The sequence below is a fragment of the Rhamphochromis longiceps genome, linkage group LG2, assembly GCF_057381845.1.
Source record: "Rhamphochromis longiceps isolate RC_006_pf linkage group LG2, R_longiceps_female_GT1.1, whole genome shotgun sequence".
Lineage (NCBI taxonomy): Eukaryota > Metazoa > Chordata > Actinopteri > Cichliformes > Cichlidae > Rhamphochromis > Rhamphochromis longiceps.
The window spans coordinates 42,302,375-42,327,522 of NC_140558.1; the positions used below are offsets into that span (position 1 = coordinate 42,302,375).

A 25,148-nucleotide genomic window follows, 5' to 3' on the forward strand; every position below is an offset into this window, starting at 1 on the left:
GACAGACAGAGGAAAGAGATGGTGAGAGGCGAATGACAAGCGAGACGATTAACGATACAGTGAGACAAGACGTGAGTGGGAGTCACAAGAGGTAAAACAACTATGGCGCTTTCAAGAAAGAGAAAAGTAGACACCGAAAATAGAACTTTCAAGACTGAATGGACCGACACATATATGTTCATTCTTCCGGCCGCAAGCAGCAAACCAGTGTGTCTCATATGTTCAGAAACCGTGGCACTGATTAAAAGTGGCAATGTCAAACGCCACTATGAGACAAAGCACAAAGCTTTTGAACAATCATACCCACCCAAGTCTGAACTCAGGTCCCAGAAAATTAGCAGTCTCAGAGCCCAATATGATCAATCCACAAGGATCTTAACCAGTTCTTTCACCGCCCAACAACGTGCTCATGAATGTTCCCTCAGAGTTGCTTGGATTTTAGGTCAACAGAAAAAGCCCTTTGCAGATGCAGGTGTTGTCAAAGAGTGCATGAGTGCAGTAGCAGAAACATTACTTGAGGGTAAACAAAAAGAAGAGCTTTGTGACAAAATAAAGCAAATACCTATGTCAGCATCAACAGCCACAAAGAGAAGTGAAATATTAGCTCAGGATGTGCTAACCCAGCTGGAAGAGGTCCGGGACATCATAATGTCTAACTTACGTTATGATTGTGATAGAGAAGCAACCTTTTTTTTTTTTTTTATTTATATCTGAACGTATGAACAATAGACTGTCAAATCAATGAAAATACAAGTTAAAAACATTTCAACAAAATTTATTGTTAACACTGAAACACACAGTAGGCCTACATTAGATATAGGGCTGCTGTTTAAAATGAATTAGAGAAAATAAATAAAATGGCCAAATTGTGCATCTTAAAACAAAGTGTTTAATTTCAGAGAAAAAAGTTTCCCTTTTTCTTTACATTTTACATCTCGACTTAACAGTCTCAATACATTTTCAACAGATAACATCAAAACATTTTAACAATTTTACAGTTTCTCTTTCTTTCACCCCCTTATATTCCACTTCCCCACTTTCTGTTGTTCAGTGAGAGAATTGAGCTTTAGTTTGCTCTACTAGGATTTTAAATCTGGACTGGAATGGTGTCAGGGCCATTCTCATACACATGTGTAGGTGCTCATTGGTGAGCCTGGAACGATATTTAGTTTTTATTATGTTCATTGTGGAGAAAGCTGCCTGACAGCTGTATGTGGAGCCAAACATGGTCAAGATGTACAGGGCTACTTTCCTCAGATTTGGGAAAGCTGTCTCAGAGACCATTTGGGGCCAGAAAGTGGCAGGTTCAGTTCTTCCAAACTGCTCTTTCAGGGCCACATCTGCTTGGAGATCAATCAGTAGCATTTGAAGAGGCCCAGCATTTGCCCACTTGAAGTGCTGTGTGACTTCCTTTGAGAACCCTCTGACATCAGTGATGGCAAATGGGTTCTTTATGAACATGGTGAGCTGCTGTCCAAAGCTGAAGCTATCAAAACGTTTGCTGAAGTTTTCAATCAGCTTATCAACAAAGTCAACAAAAGAGGACACATCTCTCTGTCCCTGAACCTGTTCCTTCACTAAGTGTGCATAGTCTCCTTGCAGGTCTTCTTTGAACACTTCAAGTTTCCTCTGAAAGCAGCGGACAGCTGTCATCAGTTCACAAATTGAATTGTCCTTCCCCTGCAGCTTCAAATTCAGTTCATTCAGGTGTGAAGTGATATCAACCAAAAAGGCCACAATATCCATGTTTTTCCCATCATTTAAAAAGAGAGAAAAGTTTGTTGCTTTTTGACTTTCCAGCTCTTCCAAGAAAGCTGCTACTTCACTTCTGATGGACCAAAATCGCTCCAATGCCCTGCCTTTGCTAAGCCATCTCACATTGTTGTGAAGCAGAAGATCATCAGCGTGTGCATCAACTTCTCTGAGAAATTCCCTGAGCATGCGATGCTGACAAGAAGAAGATGCCCTGAGAAAATTTATCATTTTCATCATTATTTTCATCACCTCAGCATACTCATCTGAGAGGGTGGAGCATAAGACAGACTGATGAATAATGCAATGGTAAGAGATTAGCTCTGGATTGTCTTCTTTCATTCTTGCTACAGCTCCTTTCTCTCTCCCCATCATAGCAGGGGCTCCATCTGTGGTTATTGAAACCACTTGGTTTGGCTCTATTCCTCGCTTTGTTAACATTTCCTTAATGGCCAGGTAAATATCCTCTCCTCTTGTAGTGCTGTGAAGGGAAGTTACACCTAGCAGGTCTTCACAGAACTCTTTATCATTGTTGAAGAACCTTACATAAACTAACAGCTGAGCATTGTCAGACACATCAGTGGACTCATCTACAGCCAAGCCTACACATGGTGTCTTATGAATAGCTTCTTCCAGCTGGGATAGCACATCCTGAGCTAATATTTCACTTCTCTTTGTGGCTGTTGATGCTGACATAGGTATTTGCTTTATTTTGTCACAAAGCTCTTCTTTTTGTTTACCCTCAGTTTAAAACTACACCACCACCATTGCTGCCTGTGATTTGATCTGCATTCTGGGATACCTGGCTGCCCCAAGTCTACACAAGCAATCGATTATCTAGGATCGACCTGTTTTGACTTACTTTGCACGGCAACCAATCAAATGTTAGAGAAGCTGCATGGGCAACGTTAACCCCGCCCCCTGAGTTTGATGGGTGAGGCTGACAGATAAAATTATTTCAAGATGAGAGCCAGGCGCCAGGACTGCCAAAATGAAATAAATAAATATATCATTAAATAATTAATTAAATGTGTCAATAATTAATTAAAATGTGAAATACATAAATAATTAATTAAATGTGTCAATAATTAATTAATTACATGTGTCATAACTATTTATTTAATTAATTAATTCCAATTTTCATTAATTATTGCCACATTTAATTAATTATTTAATGGTGTATTTAATTAATTCATTATGGCAGTCCTGGCATTCCATACACTAATGCCTTCGCTCCTTTTCGCTTGCGCTTTATTTTGACCACGAAAATGGCGCATCAGGCCAAAATCCTTTCCACGCCCACCCCCGTGACATCACGCTCCAAAGCCCTATGGTAACTAATGTTATGAAAATGCTCCGCCCCTAATGAGCATTTGAGCAGCCAATCATAATCATCTATGTCATGTGATCATGAGTAAGGCAGCGGATTTTTCTACTGAAAGTTTCGAAGCACCATGGATGACGAATTTGAAGGTACCAGCTCTCAGGTATGAAGCTAACTTTCAAAAGTTACATGAATATAAACAGGTACCTTGTCAGGGGTTTCTTTGTTTTTGTTTGTTTGTTTTTTTAACCCTGTCCTGTCTGGCAGGTATATTGCAATCAGACTTGTGATCTGAATGCAGGGCTCTAGAGTGCAACCAATTTGGTCGCAAATGTGACCAAATTTTTCAGTGGTGAGACTAAAAATAAATATTTGGTCGTGCAACCAACTATTCTGGTAACAAAAAAAAATCTCTGCAATTCTCCATGTGGTCAACAACAGACACACATTATGCCCCTATCGTGGACTAAACCAATCAGAGATAGTCAGGGGCGGGACCTCTCTGATTGGCCATGGTCCGGTTGAAAATGCTGGTGGAAGAGAGAGGTGAGTAGCTTGAATAAAGCGATATCAATTCATTAACGGATTCCACACAAAGACGTATCACAGAGCGGACCCCACGCATCAGAATCAGCTTTGTCTTTCTCGGCTTTCTCACCCGACAGCCCGAACACGGACACACTGTCGGAGCTGTCGGGTCCGTTCTGTGTTTACGTCTGTTTTGCGCTGATTCTGAGCTTTAAGCAGCTGCGCGCTCCCGCGGACGGTAATCACAGTCACTGTCTAGCACAACACCTGGAGCTAAGGGGGCAAAACAATCACATGAGTGCTGCTGTTTGACTGAGGAAGAATAAAGTAGTCGTGGTAAGGAAATCACATGACCACTTAAAGACAAAGCAACAAGGTGATATATACCAGTTTTTAAATTGTGTTGATAGGCCACGTAAAACCAGAGTCACGATAAACAAGATATACGCGGCGTTTTTTCCTCAATAGTTTCATCACGTTTAATGTCTAAGGACAGCTCAGCGAGACGAGCAAAAAATAAAAACAGGGCAAGTTTCAGGAGTGACGGAGAGAGAGAGAGCGAGTTTTGAGATGTGAGAGATTTGTGAAGTTTAGCGTGTTTGGAGTGTGTAGTTAATGTGTTGTCTTGTGTAATTAGTGTGTAGTGTTGTGGATAGTTTTGTGTTGTGTGTCAGAACAATGAGGTGACTGCTGTCTCCTGTTAGAAAACGGAGTGATACACTTACTGCTGTCAGACCTGCAGGTATCAGGCTGTGATGTTCTCCTTTATAGTGGACAGAAAGTATTTTTTTTTTGGAGTGGCACAAATAATTTGTGTGGCATCTTATTGAAGAACAGCTGATTGTTCTGTAAATAGTTTGAAATGGTTATTTTAAAAATCAAGGTAAAAGGTAAATGGATGCAAATAACTTTGTTGTTTGCAAAACTTGCGCATAGGATTTTAAAATTGTCAATTTATATTTCCATTTAAAGTTATGAAATATTTATTTCATAACTTTAAATGCAAATGAATCATATGATTCATTAAAAATGTTTGTGGTTGTTACAGTAAAAAAATATAACTTTTTCTACTCTGATTTTATGTTTTTTGTCTGGTTTTAGATCAATTGTGTTAATACAGTATGTCAAAATGAAAACATGACTGTAAATTCTGACACGTGAGGTTGTGCTGAAAACAATGACACCAAACAAGGCAAAGTAAATAGTTTTTAAAGGTAAAATGTGGAAGGAAAATCAAAAGTAGTTAAAAATGGCCGAATATACCCTGGACCCCAGAGGGTTAAACGTTTAGTTTTTTTTTAGTTTTTAGTTTTGTTTTAAAGTAATGCAATAGTTACTTTTCCAAGTAATTAATTACTTTTAGAATATTGTAACTCAGTTACTAACTCAGTTACTTTTTTGAAGAAGTAACTAGTAACTATAATTAATTACTTTTTCAAAGTAACTTGCCCAACACTGCCCAATTTAGGGTCTGCACGCTTGAAGTACACGCACTACGAGTACTACGTACGGTGTGTACGTAGTATGAGAAGTGCGGAAGTGAGAGGCTTGTGAAATGGGACGGTCTAGCTTTCGTCGTGCTGTTCAGGTTGCCTAGCAACCATGATACTAACCGCGAGAAACGTTTCATACAGCTTTGTTTGACAGAAATGAAGGAGAAAAAATGTTTTGTTGGTCATTTATTTTTGTCATGACATCACTTTGATTAGTTGAGTATCTGAGGCTGAGACCAGAGGACTGTAAAACATGATAGTTGGGCTTCATTTCTGTACTGAACAGTCATTTTAAGATTAGTTAGTAAATAACAATTAGCTAATGTTGTTCATGAGACTAAAATCATCTCACTGTGGTAATGTAAATGTGGTAATGGCCAATAACATATGTATTGTCAGATTATCATGATATATATATATGTATATGTATGTGTATATATATTAGGGGTGCAACGATACACAAAATTCACGGTTCGGTTCGGTTCGATACTTTGGTGTCACGGTTCGATATTTTTTCGATACAAAAAAAATGTTCATGCCTTTTTAATTTGTCATTTATTAAAATTATAAATATATATTTTAACTCAAAAGTACAGTTTTTAAATTTAACCCTAACCCTTGTACGTGTTTTTTATTTTGACAGCGAATGTGCACCACTTATGTGCATCCCTGGTTATTTAACACAGCTTAACTTTCTGTCTCGCTAGCTTGCCCTGCGCTCTTCCTTCTGATGATGCTGTCTGTGTTGAGCGCTCAGTGGATCTGCGCTGGACAGTGCAGCCTAGGCGGAGTAGTTGAACGCAGATTCACTGAGCGCTCAACACAGACAGCATCGTCAGAAGGAAAGTTGATAAAAAAAATTACAAATTTTGTATTGTTCTTTTTTTTTCTCCCCTTTGGTTTTCTTTCTTTCTCTCCCCTCTTTCTTTCATTCTTTCCCCCTGTCCTATCCCACAGTCATGTCTGTCCCGTTTGCAACTGAAAATAAAATAAATTCATAATTATAATAAAGGTCAATCAAATGGACCAATATGATGATCCACTTGGTAAAATAAATCTGCTTGGCATCTTTCTTGGCCTCAAGACAACAATTCTGATGGCTATAGATCCAAACGGGACAAAAAAAAAAAAAAAAAAAATTTTTTTTTTTTTTTTAAAAATTGTATTGTTCGATACATATGCGTACCGAACCGAAAGCACTGTATCGAACGGTTCGATATCGATACGAATATCGTTGCACCCCTAATATACACACACACACACACACACACACACACACACACACACACATATATATATATATGAATGAATGAATGAATGAATGAATGAATGCTTTATTGGCCATATGCAGGTTGCCCCACAGAGGAATAGGACCCCCCCCCCCCGACTTACACACATAACAACAAAGACATCACATGGGAATACAGTCGGAGATCGGCAGCGTTGGGAGAATAACACTGAAAAAATTACACAACAATGGGAAAAGTACAAGAGGAAAAAAAAGAGACCTCTTCACACGCTGGGCAACCTATGGGAGGACAGCATGAGAACAGGAAACAAAAAAAACTCCTCTGCACAGAGAGCACATTAATGTCCACATCACAACATCAGAGCACGTGACAAGCCACAGGGGATGGATAGGGTGGTGGGGGGGACAATCCGAAGGAACACAGCAGTCGTCCTGCACCATGCTATCATTTCAGCGCGGCACACAGACCCGCCGTCTTCCCCCGCAGGAACAAGCATCGAAGGCGTTTGGGAGGGAGGGGGATGAGTGCGTGCTTATCAGTGTAAGTGTATGTGTGTGCGTGTCCAGAGTTCAGCTGAGACAGTGTCCTTCGGCCTATCAGGCTAAGTAAACAGTCCTCCAGCCGATCCAGGTGTCCTTCATGGGATGGGGAGAATAGTCATCACACAGTCGTTATCAGGGAGTTGTTTTGGTGGGCTCCAGCCTTGGGCCTGAGCAGCTGGCGCCATGGTATATATATATTAGGGGTGCAACGATATTCGTATCGATATTGAACCGTTCGATACAGTGCTTTCGGTTCGGTACGCATATGTATCGAACAATACAATTTTTTTAAAAAAAAATTTAATTTTTTTTTTTTGTCCCGTTTGGATCTATAGCCATCAGAATTGTTGTCTTGAGGCCAAGAAAGATGCCAAGCGGATTTATTTTACCAAGTGGATCATCATATTGGTCCATTTGATTGACCTTTATTATAATTATGAATTTATTTTATTTTCAGTTGCAAACGGGACAGACATGACTGTGGGATAGGACAGGGGGAAAGAATGAAAGAAAGAGGGGAGAGAAAGAAAGAAAACCAAAGGGGAGAAAAAAAAAGAACAATACAAAATTTGTAATTTTTTTTATCAACTTTCCTTCTGACAATGCCGTCTGTGTTGAGCGCTCAGTGAATCTGCGTTCAACTACTCCGCCTAGGCTGCACTGTCCAGCGCAGATCCACTGAGCGCTCAACACAGACAGCATCATCAGAAGGAAGAGCGCAGGGCAAGCTAGCGAGACAGAAAGTTAAGCTGTGTTAAATAACCAGGGATGCACATAAGTGGTGCACATTCGCTGTCAAAATAAAAAACACGTACAAGGGTTAGGGTTAAATTTAAAAACTGTACTTTTGAGTTAAAATATATATTTATAATTTTAATAAATGACAAATTAAAAAGGCATGAACATTTTTTTTGTATCGAAAAAATATCGAACCGTGACACCAAAGTATCGAACCGAACCGTGAATTTTGTGTATCGTTGCACCCCTATTAATATATTATCATGCTTTTTACAACAACGTGAATGTACTATTGCTGTGTGATTTATTACTATTACTGAAGGTCCGCGACTCCGAACAGTAGTAAAGGGACCTCTGACTAATACGGTGGGGTCCCTGTCGGCTCATAGCCGAAAAATAGCTTTACTTTGTTGTGTGGGTCAACTTTTCTTGCGAGAGACAGAGAGAGGCGTTGAAAGGCTGCTCCAACGGAACTTATTGTTTTCGGAGGAAAACACGAACACGGTGTACAGTCGAGTCTTAATAGCTTACTTACAACTGGGCTCGTTAGGCACTCTTCTTGGCTGAAGTGGTTATTATTATATTTACATGCTTCCAGCTCCCGTTTTTCCTCGACGACAACTCGTGCCTTTCCACTCCCCTTTTTCTCCCTCCTCGCGCTCACAGACCCATAACGTGTATGGCAGTCCATTCTCCCTGCAACACGGACTACACTGCCCATGATGCTACATTCTTTAGAGCTATGCTTGTAGCATTTTGCCTGTTAGCTTAGCACAACAACAACAACAACGAAAAGGCGCTCTCTCACCCAGGAAACACACAGTCGCAGAGAGAGAGAGAGCGTCACCCTGTAACCATGGCAACCGTAACGCTGCCGCCTGGAACAACAGAACGTAGCTGTCAAACAAAACCCAAACAGGCCTGACCCGCGACAAAATGAAACAGGAAAGTACCGCAGTGTAATCCATTTATTTCAACAAAGTAACTGTATTCTAAATACCACCTTTTTAAACGGTAACTGTAACGGAATACAGTTACTCATATTTTGTATTTTAAATACGTAACGGCGGTACATGTATTCCGTTACTCCCCAACACTGGTTTCAAGTTAGTGTCTGAGTCCTGCGTTTGGATCCTCCTCTCCGCCTGCCCACACACAGAGCCCTGACACTTGCAGTGTGACTCGGATTTGAAGGGCAAATTTGCTCAAGCTGGCTTGAACACATTCTATCAGAATCTCTTGCCAGGTTAACCCAACTTGACAGCCCTCGCTGCAAAACTGTTGTGCATGTTCGGAACCACCTATCTTTGTGAGCAAGTTTTCTCTGTAATGAGCATAAATAAAATAAAACTGCGCTCAAGGCTCACGCACAGGCACTTGAATCACATCCTGAAGTAAGCTGCCGCTCAGGATGAGAAGCCTGCTATTGATGAGCTGGTGAAAGCTAAAAGATGCCAGGTATCAGGAGTCAAATAAACTATGCAACCCCACTGAAAGTGCTGCATGAGACACCCTGATGTAGTTCTGCGATCTGTGATATACTTCCGTGAATCACTGAGGCACTGTGTATTTTCAAATAACTTGAGGTGTTTTGTAATTAATAGCTATGTTGTGCTTTTGAACACACTGTCCTCAGGCTCCAACTTTATGTTTATATGTTTTTATGTTGATGTGCTACTGTTTCTAATTGATTATATTTGATTTATATATTTAACCTATTCTGTGGTTCTTGTACTTGTTTGGGGAACAGGATTTCATTATATTTATCTACATTGCTGCCTGCGAAGTGAAACCCTGATGTAGTTCTGTGATCTGTGAAACAGTTCTGTGAATCACTGAGGCACTGTGTGTTTGTGTGTTCTTTGTCCTCAGAATTTTCAAATAACTTGAGATGTTTTATGATTAATAGCTATGTTGTGCCTGTACTATTTTGAACATACTGTCCACAGGCTCTAGCTTTATTTTTATGTTGATCGTATTAAAACAAAGAAAAAAATCTGAAGTTGTTGTTTTTAAGTTATATATACAATGATTTTACCAGTCCGGCCCACTTGAGAATATACTTTTCTCCATGTGGCCCCTGAACTAAAATGAGTTTGACACCCCTGCTTTAAAACCAAGTTAACGCTGAAAGTACAAACATCACTAATGTCACACAACTTTGCCGACATGTGGCCAACAGTAATGTTTCAATGTTCTTCATTATTAAACATTCGCACATAAATAAGTGGCATAATATTCAGTACTTACTTTTGACAGTTTACTCTTTGGCCGCTGCCTTCTGCCGTATTTTGCGGCAAAATTATCCACACCCACCGCCGCGCTATGAATTGTGGGATATATGGGACCACGAAGCGTGCACCGGACCACGCTTGATATTTGGGGAAATCGACGGCGCATTTGAAGTACACTTCGAGTTGGGACAGTCGTCACGTGGCGGTGACGTAATTGCACTCAAAATGCGTACTTCAAGCGTGCGGTCTCTGAATTGGGACACATCCCCAGTCTCCATTTCAACTTGTGTTGAAAGTGCGGACTTCAAATGATATTTTCTTAATTGTGTTAATAGGCCACGTAAAACCAGAGTTATGATTCGAAACAGTACAAACGGTGTTTTCTGAGGACAGCGCTACCAAACACTCTCCGTTGGCAACCAAAATAAAAAAAAATTTAAAAAAAGGATGCATATCTGCCATTACCTGCCAAAACCGGAAGTAACATAATATTTCGTGGGAAACGTAGTTTTTCCCCTCAGGGCCTTGATAAACCTATACTGGTGGTTTTAAGTTATGTCTGACATATGTCTGTGCAGTTTCTGGGATGCTTAGACCTCAAAATGCACTGTTGGAAATTATTTTATTTTCTATGTTTTGTTTTGTTACTTTTCTAAAAATAGATGGTGATCTTTTCTAAAAGCGATAGGACAGGTGTGGAGGAGAGTGAAGCAAGAGAATGGGTTCCTAAGGTGGGCAAGAAAAATCCAGCTAAGTTTCTTCTCCTGTAGTTAACGATGTAAATATGTTGTTTTCACACATCCATGGAAGTTGAGCGAAATAAATACTTTTCTGCTCTAATAACAGTCTGTGAGCTCATCTGACGATGATGGGACAGATGACTGGAAACCCACACAGGATGAATCTGAAGGCTATTCAGAAGAGGAGGAAGAACAAGAACGTAAAAGGATTCCTAAGGTAGCCATGAAAAACAAAACTGGGTGTCCTATGCCACAAAGAGATGTGAAATTCATCCTCAGTTTCAGTGCTTCCACAATCTATATATCAAAAATGAGCCAAACATATTGTTGTCTTCTCTGAAAACAGATGGTGGCAGCATCTGAAGAGGATGGGACACATGATAGCAGACCCACACTGGATGATTCAAAAGATGAAGCAGAACATTTGAGACAAATGATTCACAAAGTGGCCATGGAAAAGGTAAAATTTGTCCTCAGTTTCAATGCATTCAACAAAATATGTCTTTGTATTCTTCTGCGTCAGATGGTCAGCTCATATGAAATATGCAAGGAGTAAAGGTATTGAAGGTACATGAGTTTAAATACCTGGAGTCAAGCATCTGAAGCAACAAGCAGTGCAAAAGGCCAGGCAGGGGATGGCAGGGCTCAAGATGCTAAGATTTTGTTTGGGAGTGACCAGAATGGAGAAGATTAGAAATGAGTGCATCAGAGAGACAGCTCATGTTGAGCGGTTTGGAGACAAAGTTAGAGAGGCAAAGCTGACATGATTTGGACATATGTAGAAGAGGCATAGTGAATATATTGTTCCATATGGAGCTGCCAGGCAGGAGGGAAAGAGCAAGCCCTTAGAAGAAGTTCGTGGATGTAGTGATGGAGGATATAGATAGGGTTGGTTTGATGGAGGAGGCGGCTATGGATAGAATAAGATGGAGGCAGATGATCCACTGTAGTGACCCCTAAAGGGAGGAGCCAGAAGAAGAAGAACTCAGCTTATTCGAAGAGGATGGAATAGATGATGGGAAACCTCCACCAGATAAATTCAAAGACAATTCAGAAAAGATGAGTTTAAGGAAGAGGTGAGTTAGCTCCAGTCCATTTTTTCAGAATCAGAATACTTTATTGATCCCTGGTGGAAATTATTTTTTTGTTCCAGTACATGAGTCACTTATTAATAAATAGCTGAAAAAGAAACATGTGTAGTTGTAGCAGTAACCAGTGTGTTAAGTGGATGCGTTGTACAGGGAGATGGCCACAGGCAGGAAAGATTTCCTGTGTCGTTCAGTGGTGCTTTTCGGTAATCTCAGTCTCTCACTGAACGTGCTCCTGTGACTGAGCAGCATGTCATGGAGTGGGTGGGAGGTGTTATCCAACATTGTCTTTATTTTGGACAACATCCGCCTCTCCGACACCACCTTGAGAGAGTCCAGCTCCATCCCCACAACATTGCTGGCCTTACGGATCAGTTTATCAAGTCTGTTGGCATCTGCTACCCTCAGCCTGCTCCCCCAGCATGCAACAGCATAGAGGATCGCACTGGCCACAACAGACTCGTAGAAAATCCAGAGCATTTTCTGGCAGATGTTGAAGATGTTGTTTAGTGAGGTCATGAGGAGTAGTAGTGGGAAACGTACTCAAGATGAATTCAAAGACAGTATATATATTCAAAGAAATATAAAGATCAAATCAAAAGTAGTCAGAATTACTAACAGTACTGCAGATAATTTATTTTCATTGGCATTTGTAAATATTAAGTAAGAGTAAGACAAAAAATAAAACTTTTTTAGTAGTTGTATGCATCTTCTTTTTGTGCACAGGGGGCGTTCGTGAGCAGTGAGTTGCCGCAGAGGACAGAGGAACGGCAACAGGTTGCTGTCGCCTCAAAGTCTCAAAGGCATCACTATGTCAGAAATGGACACAAGTGTCCCATATGTGGACATGTATATGCTGATATTGTTCAGCACCTAAGAGTCACAGAGAAGGTGGTAAATGAAATTGAGCTGGTTCTTTTGAGCCAATTTTCTCATCGGCAGTAAGTGTCTTAATAAATTCTGAAAGAGACTAAATTTACATGTATTTGTCCGTACACATGTTTTCGAATCACTGCATTTATTTAATTGCTAACTTTTATATACACCCAATTTCTATTTCATCCTACTCAGCATTTTATTTTGACTATTTTTACAGCTTTTCTACAAATCTGGACTGTCCAGTCCGCTTATGTCAGTCAAAACATCTTAATCGGCTTGATAAGCACCTGGAAAAGGTCCACAAATTACAGGTATGTTATTGACTTTGTGGTGTCTCTGTGTGGTTTTTGTGTGTTGGTGAGGCAGCCTTGATCTCTGGAATCAGATGTTTATGTTAAAGGGACTTACATTTAGTACCTTGCATTTAACATATTTATTACTCTGGTGAAATGAAAGTCTTCCAGTTTCCATAGAAGAATACGGTGGTTCTTTCTTTGTCCGTATGCTGTATTTATATAATGTTCCTCGAGCTCTAGAAAGCATGTTGTGTGCATAGATAAAAACATGAAGGATGCCCAAATAATTAAAATCTAATTTTAATCCTTTCTAATGCTAACTTTTTCAGAAACCTATGATTAAACTTTACATGCAAAAGGCCAAGGACAGATGCGTTGCTAAGGAACTTGCACTTCTGGGGGCATCAAATCCCACACCGCAAATGGTCTCACATGTGGGTGAAGTGGATTATACAGTGATTGAGGAGGGCATCTTTAGGGCACTGGAGGCAAGGTCCAAGGTTGCATCCCCTATAGCCTCTTCCAGCAAGGCTCCCAGTGACCATGCTATACTGAACCATCGGCCTGCTCCTCCCTCTGACAGCAAGGCTCTGGGTGACTCTACCAGACCAAACCTACAGCCTCCTCTCTCTGCCAGTGACACTCTCAGTGACCACACCATCCCAATTATGCAGCCTCCTTCTATCTCCAGCAGCAAGGTTACTTGTCATTCAACAGGGGTATCCCCTGATTTGTTAATCCCAAGCAGTGCACCTTACTATGCAGTACAGCAATGGAGGGGACGTCCTCTCCCGAGGACACCTGCTCCTGGTTGCAAAAACTGTCAGATACTGTTCACTGAGCTACAGGTGGTGAAGCAGTTGCTAGAGTGTGAAATTGAAAGGAATCATGAGCTCAAGCAGATACACTCTTCAACCAAGCGTGCAAATGTGAGTATTGTTTACCTCCTGTGATTGTACACCTCATTGTGAAACATTCTTTCATTTACTATTGATAAACAAATCTGCTTAATGATTTTTTTTATTTCAGGTTAAATATAGCAGACGGAAACGGTTTTCACTCAGCAAAGCCCCTCACTATGGTAAATAATATATCTTATCAAACTTACTACTGTAAATTAGGGGTGGGCGATTGAAACGATATACAATAGAAACGATATAAATTTGGCCAACGATAGAGATTTTGACTATTCCGCTCTACCGCGATAGTGCATGTTGATGATGTCATAAAGCTGCGCCTGTTTTGGTCGAAAGCATCGTAGCTACAACCATTATCATCTGCAAATTATGCCGGGTGACAGTCATAGCAAAGAGATGAAGCACTTTTGAAATATGGGGAAAGCCAAAAACTGCGCTTCCTCCACTTGCGTAACATTGATTCATTAATGTTGAATTCTCTCGCAGCTGGTCTATTCCCATCTTGTTGCAGTATACAGGGAGTGCAGAATTATTAGGCAAATGAGTATTTTGTCCACATCATCCTCTTCATGCATGTTGTCTTACTCAAAGCTGTATAGGCTCGAAAGCCTACTACCAATTAAGCATATTAGGTGATGTGCATCTCTGTAATGAGAAGGGGTGTGGTCTAATGACATCAACACCCTGTATCAGGTGTGCACAATTATTAGGCAATGTTCTTTCCTTTGGCAAAATGGGTCAAAAGAAGGACTTGACAGGCTCAGAAAAGTCAAAAATAGTGAGAGATCTTGCAGAGGGATGCAGCAGTCTCAAAATTGCAAAGCTTCTGAAGCGTGATCATCGAACAATCAAGCGTTTCATTCAAAATAGTCAACAGGGTCGCAAGAAGCGTGTGGAAAAACCAAGGCACAAAATAACTGCCCATGAACTGAGAAAAGTCAAGCGTGCAGCTGCCAAGATGCCACTTGCCACCAGTTTGGCCATATTTCAGAGCTGCAACATCACTGGAGTGCCCAAAAGCACAAGGTGTGCAATACTCAGAGACATGGCCAAGATACGAAAGGCTGAAAGACGACCACCACTGAACAAGACACACAAGCTGAAACGTCAAGACTGGGCCAAGAAATATCTCAAGACTGATTTTTCTAAGGTTTTATGGACTGATGAAATGAGAGTGAGTCTTGATGGGCCAGATGGATGGGCCCGTGGCTGGATTGGTAAAGGGCAGAGAGCTCCAGTCCGACTCAGACGCCAGCAAGGTGGAGGTGGAGTACTGGTTTGGGCTGGTATCATCAAAGATGAGCTTGTGGGGCCTTTTCGGGTTGAGGATGGAGTCAAGCTCAACTCCCAGTCCTACTGCCAGTTTCTGGAAGACACCTTCTTCAAGCAGTGGTACAGGAAGAAGTCTGCATCCTTCAAGAAAAACATGATGTTCATGCAGGACAATGCTCCATCACACACGTCCAAGTACTCCACAGCGTGGCTGGCAAGAAAGGGTATAAAAGAAGAAAAACTAATGACATGGCCACCTTGTTCACCTGATCTGAACCCCATTGAGAACCTGTGGTCCATCATCAAATGTGAGATTTACAAGGAGGGAAAACAGTACACCTCTCTGAACAGTGTCTGGGAGGCTGTGGTTGCTGCTGCACGCAATGTTGATGGTGAACAGATCAAAACACTGACAGAATCCATGGATGGCAGGCTTTTGAGTGTCCTTGCAAAGAAAGGTGGCTATATTGGTCGCTGATTTGTTTTTGTTTTGTTTTTGAATGTCAGAAATGTATATTTGTGAATGTGGAGATGTTATATTGGTTTCACTGGTAAAAATAAATAATTGAAATGGGTATATATTTGTTTTTTGTTAAGTTGCCTAATAATTATGCACAGTAATAGTCACCTGCAGCTAAAACTAAAAACAAACTAAAAACTACTTCCAAAAACATTCAGCTTTGATATTAATGAGTTTTTTGGGTTCATTGAGAACATGGTTGTTGTTCAATAATAAAATTATTCCTCAAAAATACAACTTGCCTAATAATTCTGCACTCCCTGTACTAATAACTAACCTTGTATTGCTGGCAATCACGTAGCACAACATTATATACCAGGTAGTCCAACTTCAGTAACCCTGCAAACGCCACTGCTGTTTAGTTTTCTGTCTTCAGAACGGAGCCCCGCAGGGGACATGGGAGAAAAAAAATTAAGACTGACTTTTGTGAGATCTCGCAAAACTAACTCAGGATCTCGCAAAAGTTGAATTCCAACAATGGCGGCAGCTACTTAGTTGTAATGTTACTCTTTCTGGGTCACAAAATACACTTTTAAGATATTTTGAAGCGTGAATGTAGTTGTGTAAACGTCAGATATCTGCTTGGTTTACAAGACATCACATATTTGCAAAAGTGCTCCGACGTTTTCGGAGATCTGACACCCACCATCTCGAAGCTAACAGGAGGTCGAGACCTACTACAGCCGGGAGGAACACCGCTCTCCCGGCACATCGTGTCTCGACCTCCCGGTTGGCTTCGAGCTGGCAGCCTTCGAAGAATGCAGCTAAAACTTTTGCGAGATCCCGAGTTTGTTTTGCGAGATCTCGCAAAAGTCCATCTTAACTTTTTTTTCTCCCATGTCCCTTGCGGGGCTCCGTTGGAAGTGGTAGCAGAGCTGTACATTTTAATTAGTTTCAAAAATCTCCCAGAACATGGTATGTCATGTTTAGGTGGAAACTTAACTTGTAACTCCGTTAAATTTAATAAATCCTATTTTCATGGATGCCTGGATGTTAAACCTAATTGTTACACCTGGTAAAGCAGCAACGCTGATCATTTTATTAAAGATGAAAGAATTTAGACCGTTTTTAACTCTGTGTTCGTTTGACTTTGAGACCTGAAACAGACAGAGTTTTGGACCCAGATTACTCCGCGAAGCTCCTCACTACGGCAGCCGTAATGCTCCGACAATCCATCAAGCAGTGCGGCTTACCAAAGTTGTACTAAAACATTTTTTAACAGATTTCTGCACGCCCAAATCGGTTCGAGGTCAGTAAGCACAACCAGAATTCATACATAAGGCACACTCTGGATTTTTGAGAAAATTAAAGGATTTTAAGTGTGCCTTATAGTGTGGAAAATACGTTATACAGAAGAAAATAATATATCGCGATATATATCGTTACCGCATGTGCTTCAAATTATACCCCAATATGGATTTTAGGCCATATCGCCCAGCCCTATGTAAAATGTATTAACTGGAGAGAATCTTACATAGTATGACTGACCATCCTGGAATAGGAATTCTTACTCAGTTCATTTGTGAAGAGTGAGTTCTTCTAAGAATTGTTCTTCATTGAGGTTTTCTTTATGCATTGAGAAGCTTGAAAAAATATTTGTTTTGTCAACAAAATCCCCCTGATGTAAAAGACCTGAGGCCTAAATATGAGTGCTATACAAATGTACTTTGATATGATGTCTATTCTTGCCTCATCAGTAAGACTGGTGGAAGAATTTAGGGCCCATGCAGAAAGTGTGAACCCTAGCAGAAAAATACGTGACAATGCAAGGCAGCCGGCCACTCATGTCATCCATTTTCTGGAATTCATGGCAGACCCAGCGATTCCAAACGTTGACCTTCTGTTTCTGAGGAACCATGGAAAAGTCCGTGAGTAAGTGCTTAATTTGAAGGATTATTAGTTTCTATATACATGTGTGCATATACAGTTTAACACATGAACTAATTTGTATTTTTGACTTTGGAGTTTTCTAGCACACCTGCAAGCAAAAGGGTTTAAACCAACAACTCAGAGAGCTTATCTGATGGATGCTATTGCTTTCATGAAATATATATTAAACATGTCACCACCACAAGTCAGACTTGGAAAAAAAAGGTTCAACGCCCTTTTGGTCGAACTGAGGGCACGTTACAGAGATGTTGGCCGTGAAGTAGTCGTGCACCAGCTGAATGTGCAGAGATCTAAGTCTAGTACGTCTATAATACATATCTCCACCTCTTTTATTAACATTATGTCATTAAAGTAAGTAAACTGTCTAAGGGATTGTGCTTACATTTGTTTTCAGACAGACTTGTCCAAGCAGAAAAACATGCTTTGTTAATTGAAGAGGCTCCCCAGAAGATTGCTGCCGCACTGGGTATGGATCACTGCAACGCTTAAATCTGTAAATAGATTGTATAATCCCTCTTAAGTAAAATTAACAGACTCCATGTCTGGGTTAAGACATAGCACCTACAGATCTTTACATCACTGTGATCCACACATTGAAATGGATTTCATGTCTTTTCTGTCTGATGACTACGTTTCTCTGATGTCCAGTTTAAATTGAAGAATAATGTGGAGCTTGGTTAAAAACACATCACTATTGCAGTGAAATATGTGCAGCTCTGGATTAAGATGGAGCCCTGCACATTTTGATCTTGTTATTTCTGGAATGATTGGAAAGATTATTTTCAATATTATGGCTAGAGTAAAGTGTAAGAGCTATTTGCACTTATAAAGAATAATACTAAGACTTTTACCTTTATTGTTTCATAAAAGGTGTCCACAATTTAGAGGTTAAGGGCAGGCACATAAGAGGAAAAATAATAATCCCAAAAAATAATCAGATTACTTAAACTCTACTTATCCAACTAGGCTGCTCTGAGGTAATGTTGAGTTTGTTCTTTTCTTTGGTGAAGAGAGGTTGGAGGAAGGATGAGCAATCAGCTGGGCATCCACTGGAATTATGATGTAAATTAAAATCCTTCTAAATTAACTGCCTAACACAGCAACAATGAGCAGACGAAAAGGAATGAATTCACAGGTTGGACAGGTTTTCAACTGTGAACCCCTTCGATCCAATCTTTTAGGCTGCTCATCTTGCAGAAGACAAAAATCTTTTCTTTACCTCACTTTTTCACCTTCTCACCCTTTCTCCCCCCTCTCCTACTGGACGTCACATCTTCTCACACCTTATCTATCAATGTATATCTATCTGACAAGATTTGACAAACAGTTAAAAATGTTTAAACTTGTAAAACGCTTCATTACATTTTCATTGTTATTCTTAACATAAAGAATTCACATTGAATCACATCTGGATGTAATCCCCTACATTTCATTCAGTTTATGTGATTCTACTTCAGTTAGATTTGTCTTTAGGACATTTTCACGTGAACATTCATTGTAACATAATCCAATTTTCAATTCAAATGCTTTTTAGAATTCAGTTAATTGCCATTTATTTCTTTACTTTTTATCCAACTTGTTTTATGAAAACATACATTTTGTTTGTCAGATATTCTTTGAGATTAGTAGCTCCACTGTGTCACATTATACATCACACACCAAGGTCAGACACTCTGAGGCCTGTTATTAGAATCACTGTTATTCTATTCTCTGATTCATTACACACACACACACACACACACACACACACACACACACAAAGAACTCAGTCATTATAACAGCCATTTGTACTACTCAAACACTTTTGCATTTGTTATCAATATATTGATCAGATTTACATTGTGATTTCTCTTAGATTAAGAATAAAACTACTTTATAATTAGGAAAAGAGAGAAAAGCTCTGTTTTAGCACTCTGATCATTTTTTTATTACATATGTTTTATATTTTAAGACCTTTGAACCATTGAACTCATCCAAGTGACTTCTTCAGTCTCAGCTGACTGCAGGTTTCCCCAATCTTTTATAAACAGTACATTTGCATAATGACTGAAACCAGCCCACTGAAGGAACAATGGGCTGGGAGGTCAGTTCCTTAATCTTAATTATGCAAATTCTCATGACCATTGATTAACAACCACTGACCAAAACTCACTGATCAATGGCCATAAGTACCATTTAGAGTGGCAACATTTATGTGCCATGATGCCATCACAGCCAACAGATTTTACCAAGGTTATTTAAAAAAGCTAAAGTGAAGTCATATATTTATCTATACACTTACATTTACTAATATTTAGTAATATTGCTTTGCACAGCTGAGGAACCTGCAGAGGACACACTCCAGAGCCGAGCACTGACAACAAATGCAATTCCAACATGTGCAGCAAAGAAAAGGAAAAGGAGAGAGGACAGAGGATCTGTGCAGGACAAGGACAGTGAAGGATCTGAAAAGGAAGAGCAGCAGTCATCAGGAACAGAGGAGCTTTTAGACAGAAGGCTCTTCCAGTGTAGCAGTAACAAGGTATGTGTGCCCTGATTCCCTTGGTAAGAGTTTTGATTGGTTGCACTTCTTTCATATATAATCATTTACTCCATCATGAACAAAACATATTTAATTTGTACCATAAACAGATGGTGAGCCCAGGTCAGGGTGAGGTTGCCTGTAGTGCTGGAACCACAATAAACGAAACTAAACAGGATTTGAAAGAGGAGGTGGAGCATCTACAAAAAGTGACATACCAGTTGCGCAAGAGAAAAGTATGTAATGTATGTTCTTGTACTTGTTTTAGTGTTTTTTTTGGGTCTGTGTTTCCACAAGCCCCGCTAGTTTAGAGACTTATTCCTCATAAAGAAGACAAGACATAACAGAACATCTTCAACTCGCTAGCTAGGGAAGTCTTTGGTCAAGAACCAGCTCTTGGAGCTCATGCTCCTAGCCTGTGTCCAGCCCAAAGTCCTTCAAAGAGCAGCTCGCTGGCAGCTATTTATTGACAAACTGTTACAATATACATCACAGCAAAAGCACCTCCCTTTGTAAAACCTCCCAATGGTTCTAAGACAAGGCACTATATGTGTGTATGTGTAAACATCTGTATGCATGTGCAAGAATGTGTGTCTGTATGTATGACTTCCAACTGTTTCTAACAACATCATTAGTCATAAAATTGTAATCTCCCCCACACCCAATATATGGTTCAATTCCTGTATTGGTTCACCATGCACAAAACTGTGAAGCCATACAAAGGGCAGGAAGCTTAAAAAACATCAAACAGAATCTTCACAAGGGACGTGTCTACAATAATCCTCCCCCAGGACACAGTGGCTGGAGAGGTGGGCAGAGACAAAGGAATGTCCTAATCCTATAGATTGAACTCAGACCTTACAAATTTAAGAAACACAATGACAACATCCAACAATTAGACTTAACAGTTTTCACTGATTACTAATCTTTTACCTTTTTATTTTTACTTTTCTAAAATCAGATGGTCATCTTTTACAAAAATGATAGGACAGGTGTGGGGAAACTCATACAGGAAGACAATCCAGAAGAGGAGGAGGAGGAGGATGAAGCGAGAGAATGGGTTCATAAGGTGGGCAAGAAAAATCCAGCAGTTTCTTCTCCTGCAGTTAAAGATGGAAATGTTTTGTTTCCACACATCCATGGAAAATGAGCAAAATATACACAGGGTGGGCCATTTATATGGATACACCGTAATAACATGGAAATGGTTGGTGATATTAAAGTCCTGTTTGTGGCACATTAGTATATGTGAGGGGGCAAACTCCTGAAGATGGGTGGTGACCATGGTGGCCATTTAGAAGTCGGCCATCTTGGATACAACTTTTGTTTTGTCAATAGGAAGAGGGCCATGTGACACATTAAACTTATTGGTAATGTCACAAGAAAAATAATGGTGTGTTTGGTTTCAACGTAACTTTATTCTTTCACGAGTTATTCACACGTTTCTCTTTGTTCACAGCCATTGACTTGTCGAATGGCTGGCCTAGCAAAAAAAGTAGTGATGGAGGATATAGATAGGGTTGGTATGACCAAGGAGGTGGCTATGGATAGGATAAGACTGAGGCAGATTATCCACTGTAGTGACCCCTAAAGGGAGGAGCTAGATGAAGAAGAACTCAGCTCATTTGAAGAGGATGGAACAGGTGATGGGAAACATACACAAGATCAATTCAAAGACAATTTAGAAAAGATGTGTTTGAGGAAGAGGTGAGTTAGCTGCAGTCCATTTTTAGTGAGGTCATGAGGAGGAGTAGAAAGCTGCAGTAATGATCGTACTGGTGTATGTATAACACCAGCAGTGAGTTCTAAGTACTTGGAATGTCCTAAAAGTATTTGCTAGGAAATCAGCACGTAACTTTTACCAAATGCTTTTACTCACAAATAGGGGGCTGAAGTCCATTCCTGGCAGTTTGATTTGTTTCTAAAACCATAAATACCAACATGAAGATGGTTTATAATTTTTTTCTTCTTGCATTTCTGTGTGTTATATGTACAGGACAGGGAAACAGCGATGAGCTCATTACCATTACAACACCAAATACCAGTTGTTATTCTGAATTCAGTCACTCTCAAGACAGCCATGGTAAGAACAATTGATAATAAATGTCAACAAAACTGTAAATCACACCTGATGACATTTTCTTTTACAATAAAGATATGTATGTTTTGAAATAAGATCTTTGCCTTTGTGTGAAACTGATTACATTTCAAGTTTTCTTGAACTGAGGTGTGTGATCTCAAAATTGCTTTAACAATTGTTTGACCATTTCTCCACAGACGGACAAGGTCGCAGTGGAGGTCCCTCCTGGTGTAAGAGCACTACAGCATAACAAATCTGAACATTACATCTAGATGAGCTAAAGTAACCTTGTTTTTCTTTGTCAATCATAATTTTTCAGATGCAGCAGGTCTATGTAAGCCAAGACACAGCAATGACTGTGACTCAGAGTTCAGAAAAAAGTGTGATTCACCAAACCAGTTACTTGAAGAGGCTCACTTTTCATCAGTCAACTCTCTTTGAAGACACCATACCCAGATCTGGTAACTGGAAACCAGCAGCTGTAGTAAAAATACACAAGTTCAAAGAACTTTAAGGTGAAGTGGTATTTATTTATTTCTCATATGGTCTTAGATAACAACAAGAAAGACCAAAGTGGAATGTCATCTGCAGCAATAATAACCTCAGGTAAATATTAACATTATATTGCACAATATGAACAATGTTAAGTTAATCAGTAAGTAAATGATTATTTTCTTAAAATAAAGAACAACTGGAAGAGAAAGAGATACAAGAAGAGTCTCTGGAGAAGATGAAGAGTGAAGGCAAAGAAGGGAAGAGAAAAGAAAATGTACAGCAGGAGCCTCTGGAGAAGATGAGCGGCAAAAGGAAAAGGAAGGAAGAAAAGATACAGGCAGAGCCTCTGGAGAAGATGAGGAGCAAAAGGCAAAGGAAGGAAGAAAAGATACAGGCAGAGCCTCTGGAGAAGATGAGCGGCAAAAGGAAAAGGAAGGAAGAAAAGATACAGGCAGAGCCTCTGGAGAAGATGAAGAGTGAAGACAAAGTAGGAAAGAGAAAAGAAAATGTACAACAGGAGCCTCTGGAGAAGATGAGCGGCAAAAGGCAAAGGAAGGAAGAAAAGATACAGGCAGAGCCTCTGGAGAAGATGAGCGGCAAAAGGCAAAGGAAGGAAGAAAAGATACAGGCAGAGCCTCTGGAGAAGATGAGCGGCAAAAGGCAAAGGAAGGAAGAAAAGATACAGGCAGAGCCTCTGGAGAAGATGAAGAGTGAAGCCAAAGTAGGAAAGAGAAAAGAAAAAGTACAGCAGGAGCCTCTGGAGAAGATGAAGCGTGAAGACAAAGTAGAAAAGAGGAAAAAAAGTATAGCAGGAGCCTCTGGAGAAGATGAGTGAAGGGGGAAAAGGACTCTGAAAATAAGGTGCAATTTATTCCATTGCTCCCAGTAAGCCCAAGAAATGCCTTATTTGAGGGCTTTTGCATTGTATTTGTTTTTGAAGATCCCACTTTTTTATTACATAAAAGAGTTGTTAATAAAAAGTGATCATCTAATACTGTGTCCAATGAGTTACTGTCACGTTTATTTTCTGGAATCACTGGTGCTCTCAGACTTGACATTATATAATTCCACCATATGTGAGATCAGTCAAATTAAGAAAGGAGACATGCTTCTTGAAGAAGTAAAAGTCAAAGCTTAAGATATAATGTCAGTATGTAAATGTTGAAGTTTTGGGGTATGTTGTACTATACAGTCAAACCATTTGATGCCATTTGGTCCTATATCTACACAAGTTTCAGTTGTAAAATCATAAGGCTAATAAGTTCACATAAACTTCATAACTTAATCAGAATGTACATAGAGGTCCTACCACTGGGGGAAAGACCAAGCACCACAATCTACCACATTTTTGGAACCACTTGCTCTCATCCACATAGGGAGCCGCATTGAACTTGTTAATCTAATAAAAGAAAAAGTGACCTCAATTTTGCAGCGGTTTGCAGATTTGTTCTCCCCCCTGCCCGACTTTAAATGGTAAATGGCCTGCATTTGTATAGCGCTTTTCTAGTCCTTAAGGACCCCAAAGTGCTTTACACTACATTCAGTCATTCACCCATTCACACACTGGCGATAGCAAGCTACATTGTAGCCACAGCTGCCCTGGGGCGCACTGACAGAAGCGAGGCTGCCGGCCACAGGCGCCACCGGGCCCTCTGACCACCACCAGTAGGCAAACATGGGGTTAGTATCTTGCCCAAGGATATTTGGCATGCAGCCAGGAGGCAGCCTGGGATCAAACCACCAACTTTCTGATTAGTGGCTGACCTGCTCTGCCACCTGAGCTACAGCCACCCCAGAAACTTACTTTGCTTATAGAGCGCTATTTTGAAACACAGCCTGGGGTGATAATGCACTCATAGCCTGACTCGAGCACAACAGGCAAATTGTTCAGAAGAAAATGGGCAAAATGTTGAAACTGGGAGTGATAGAAGAGTAACACATTGTGTAGTGTTTCCTCATAATTCTTGTAGGGAACAAAGATGCGTCTATATAATCTATAATTGTTAATCAGTTCTTGATAATCCCCTTTCCGAAACACAGACTAATCAGTGATTACTACCACCTGGACTATTGAGTCTTGTACTAAATTAATCTGGATTAAGTTAAAACCACTAGTGCTAGGGTGACTTAACCAAACTCAGATTGCCTATAAAACATGGGGTGGAATCAAATTAGCTATACCAATGGCTGCAGAAAAGTGACAGTGGTCAAACAACATCATTGAGCATGACAAAACACTTTTGAAGACAGCAGTCTCCAGATACCTCATCATTGAAGACAAACGACACACATCTATTGTGGAGAAAATTCGGTTCAAATCAATTTTATTTATATAGCGGCAAATCACCACAACATTCGCCTTAAGGCACTTTATATTGTAAGGTAGACCCTTCAATAATACATACAGATGTAAACCCAACAATCATATGACCCCCTATGAGCAAGCACTGTGGCCAAAGTGGGAAGGAAAAACTCTCTTTTGACAGGAAGAAACCTCTGGCTGAACCAGGCTCAGGGAGGGACGGGGCCATCTTCTGCGACCGGTTGGGCTGAGAGAAGGAAGACAGGATAAAGACAGAAGAGAGAAAG

The 25,148-nt window shown here is 40.2% G+C and overlaps 3 protein-coding genes and 1 long non-coding RNA gene across 4 annotated transcripts; 3 read left to right on the plus strand and 1 right to left on the minus strand.

Annotated features, from left to right (window-relative positions):
* Nucleotides 1-1,047: 1,047 nt before the first annotated feature.
* On the minus strand, nucleotides 1,048-1,746 carry LOC146678017 (general transcription factor II-I repeat domain-containing protein 2A-like). The gene has a single exon (XM_085380209.1). The coding sequence runs from the start codon at nucleotides 1,744-1,746 to the stop codon at nucleotides 1,048-1,050; it is 699 nt and encodes a 232-aa protein (XP_085236335.1).
* An 8,777-nt stretch (nucleotides 1,747-10,523) lies between these two features.
* LOC146678018 (uncharacterized) lies at nucleotides 10,524-12,634 on the plus strand. Its single transcript, XM_085380220.1, has 4 exons — nucleotides 10,524-10,592; nucleotides 10,708-10,818; nucleotides 10,948-11,061; nucleotides 12,416-12,634. Exons 1-4 carry the CDS (start codon nucleotides 10,524-10,526, stop codon nucleotides 12,632-12,634), a joined length of 513 nt encoding a protein of 170 aa, XP_085236346.1.
* Nucleotides 12,635-12,785: 151 nt separating this feature from the next.
* LOC146678019 (uncharacterized) lies at nucleotides 12,786-13,945 on the plus strand. The gene is made up of 3 exons (XR_014907687.1): nucleotides 12,786-12,879; nucleotides 13,194-13,793; nucleotides 13,894-13,945. It is a non-coding gene; the product is annotated as an uncharacterized LOC146678019 (long non-coding RNA).
* A 3,687-nt stretch (nucleotides 13,946-17,632) lies between these two features.
* LOC146678020 (uncharacterized) lies at nucleotides 17,633-23,394 on the plus strand. The gene is made up of 8 exons (XM_085380230.1): nucleotides 17,633-17,762; nucleotides 17,858-17,929; nucleotides 19,848-19,984; nucleotides 20,946-21,053; nucleotides 22,262-22,294; nucleotides 22,384-22,525; nucleotides 22,617-22,670; nucleotides 22,751-23,394. The coding sequence occupies exons 1-8, from the start codon at nucleotides 17,633-17,635 to the stop codon at nucleotides 23,392-23,394; spliced, it is 1,320 nt and encodes a 439-aa protein (XP_085236356.1).
* The last annotated feature ends 1,754 nt before the right edge of the window (nucleotides 23,395-25,148 follow it).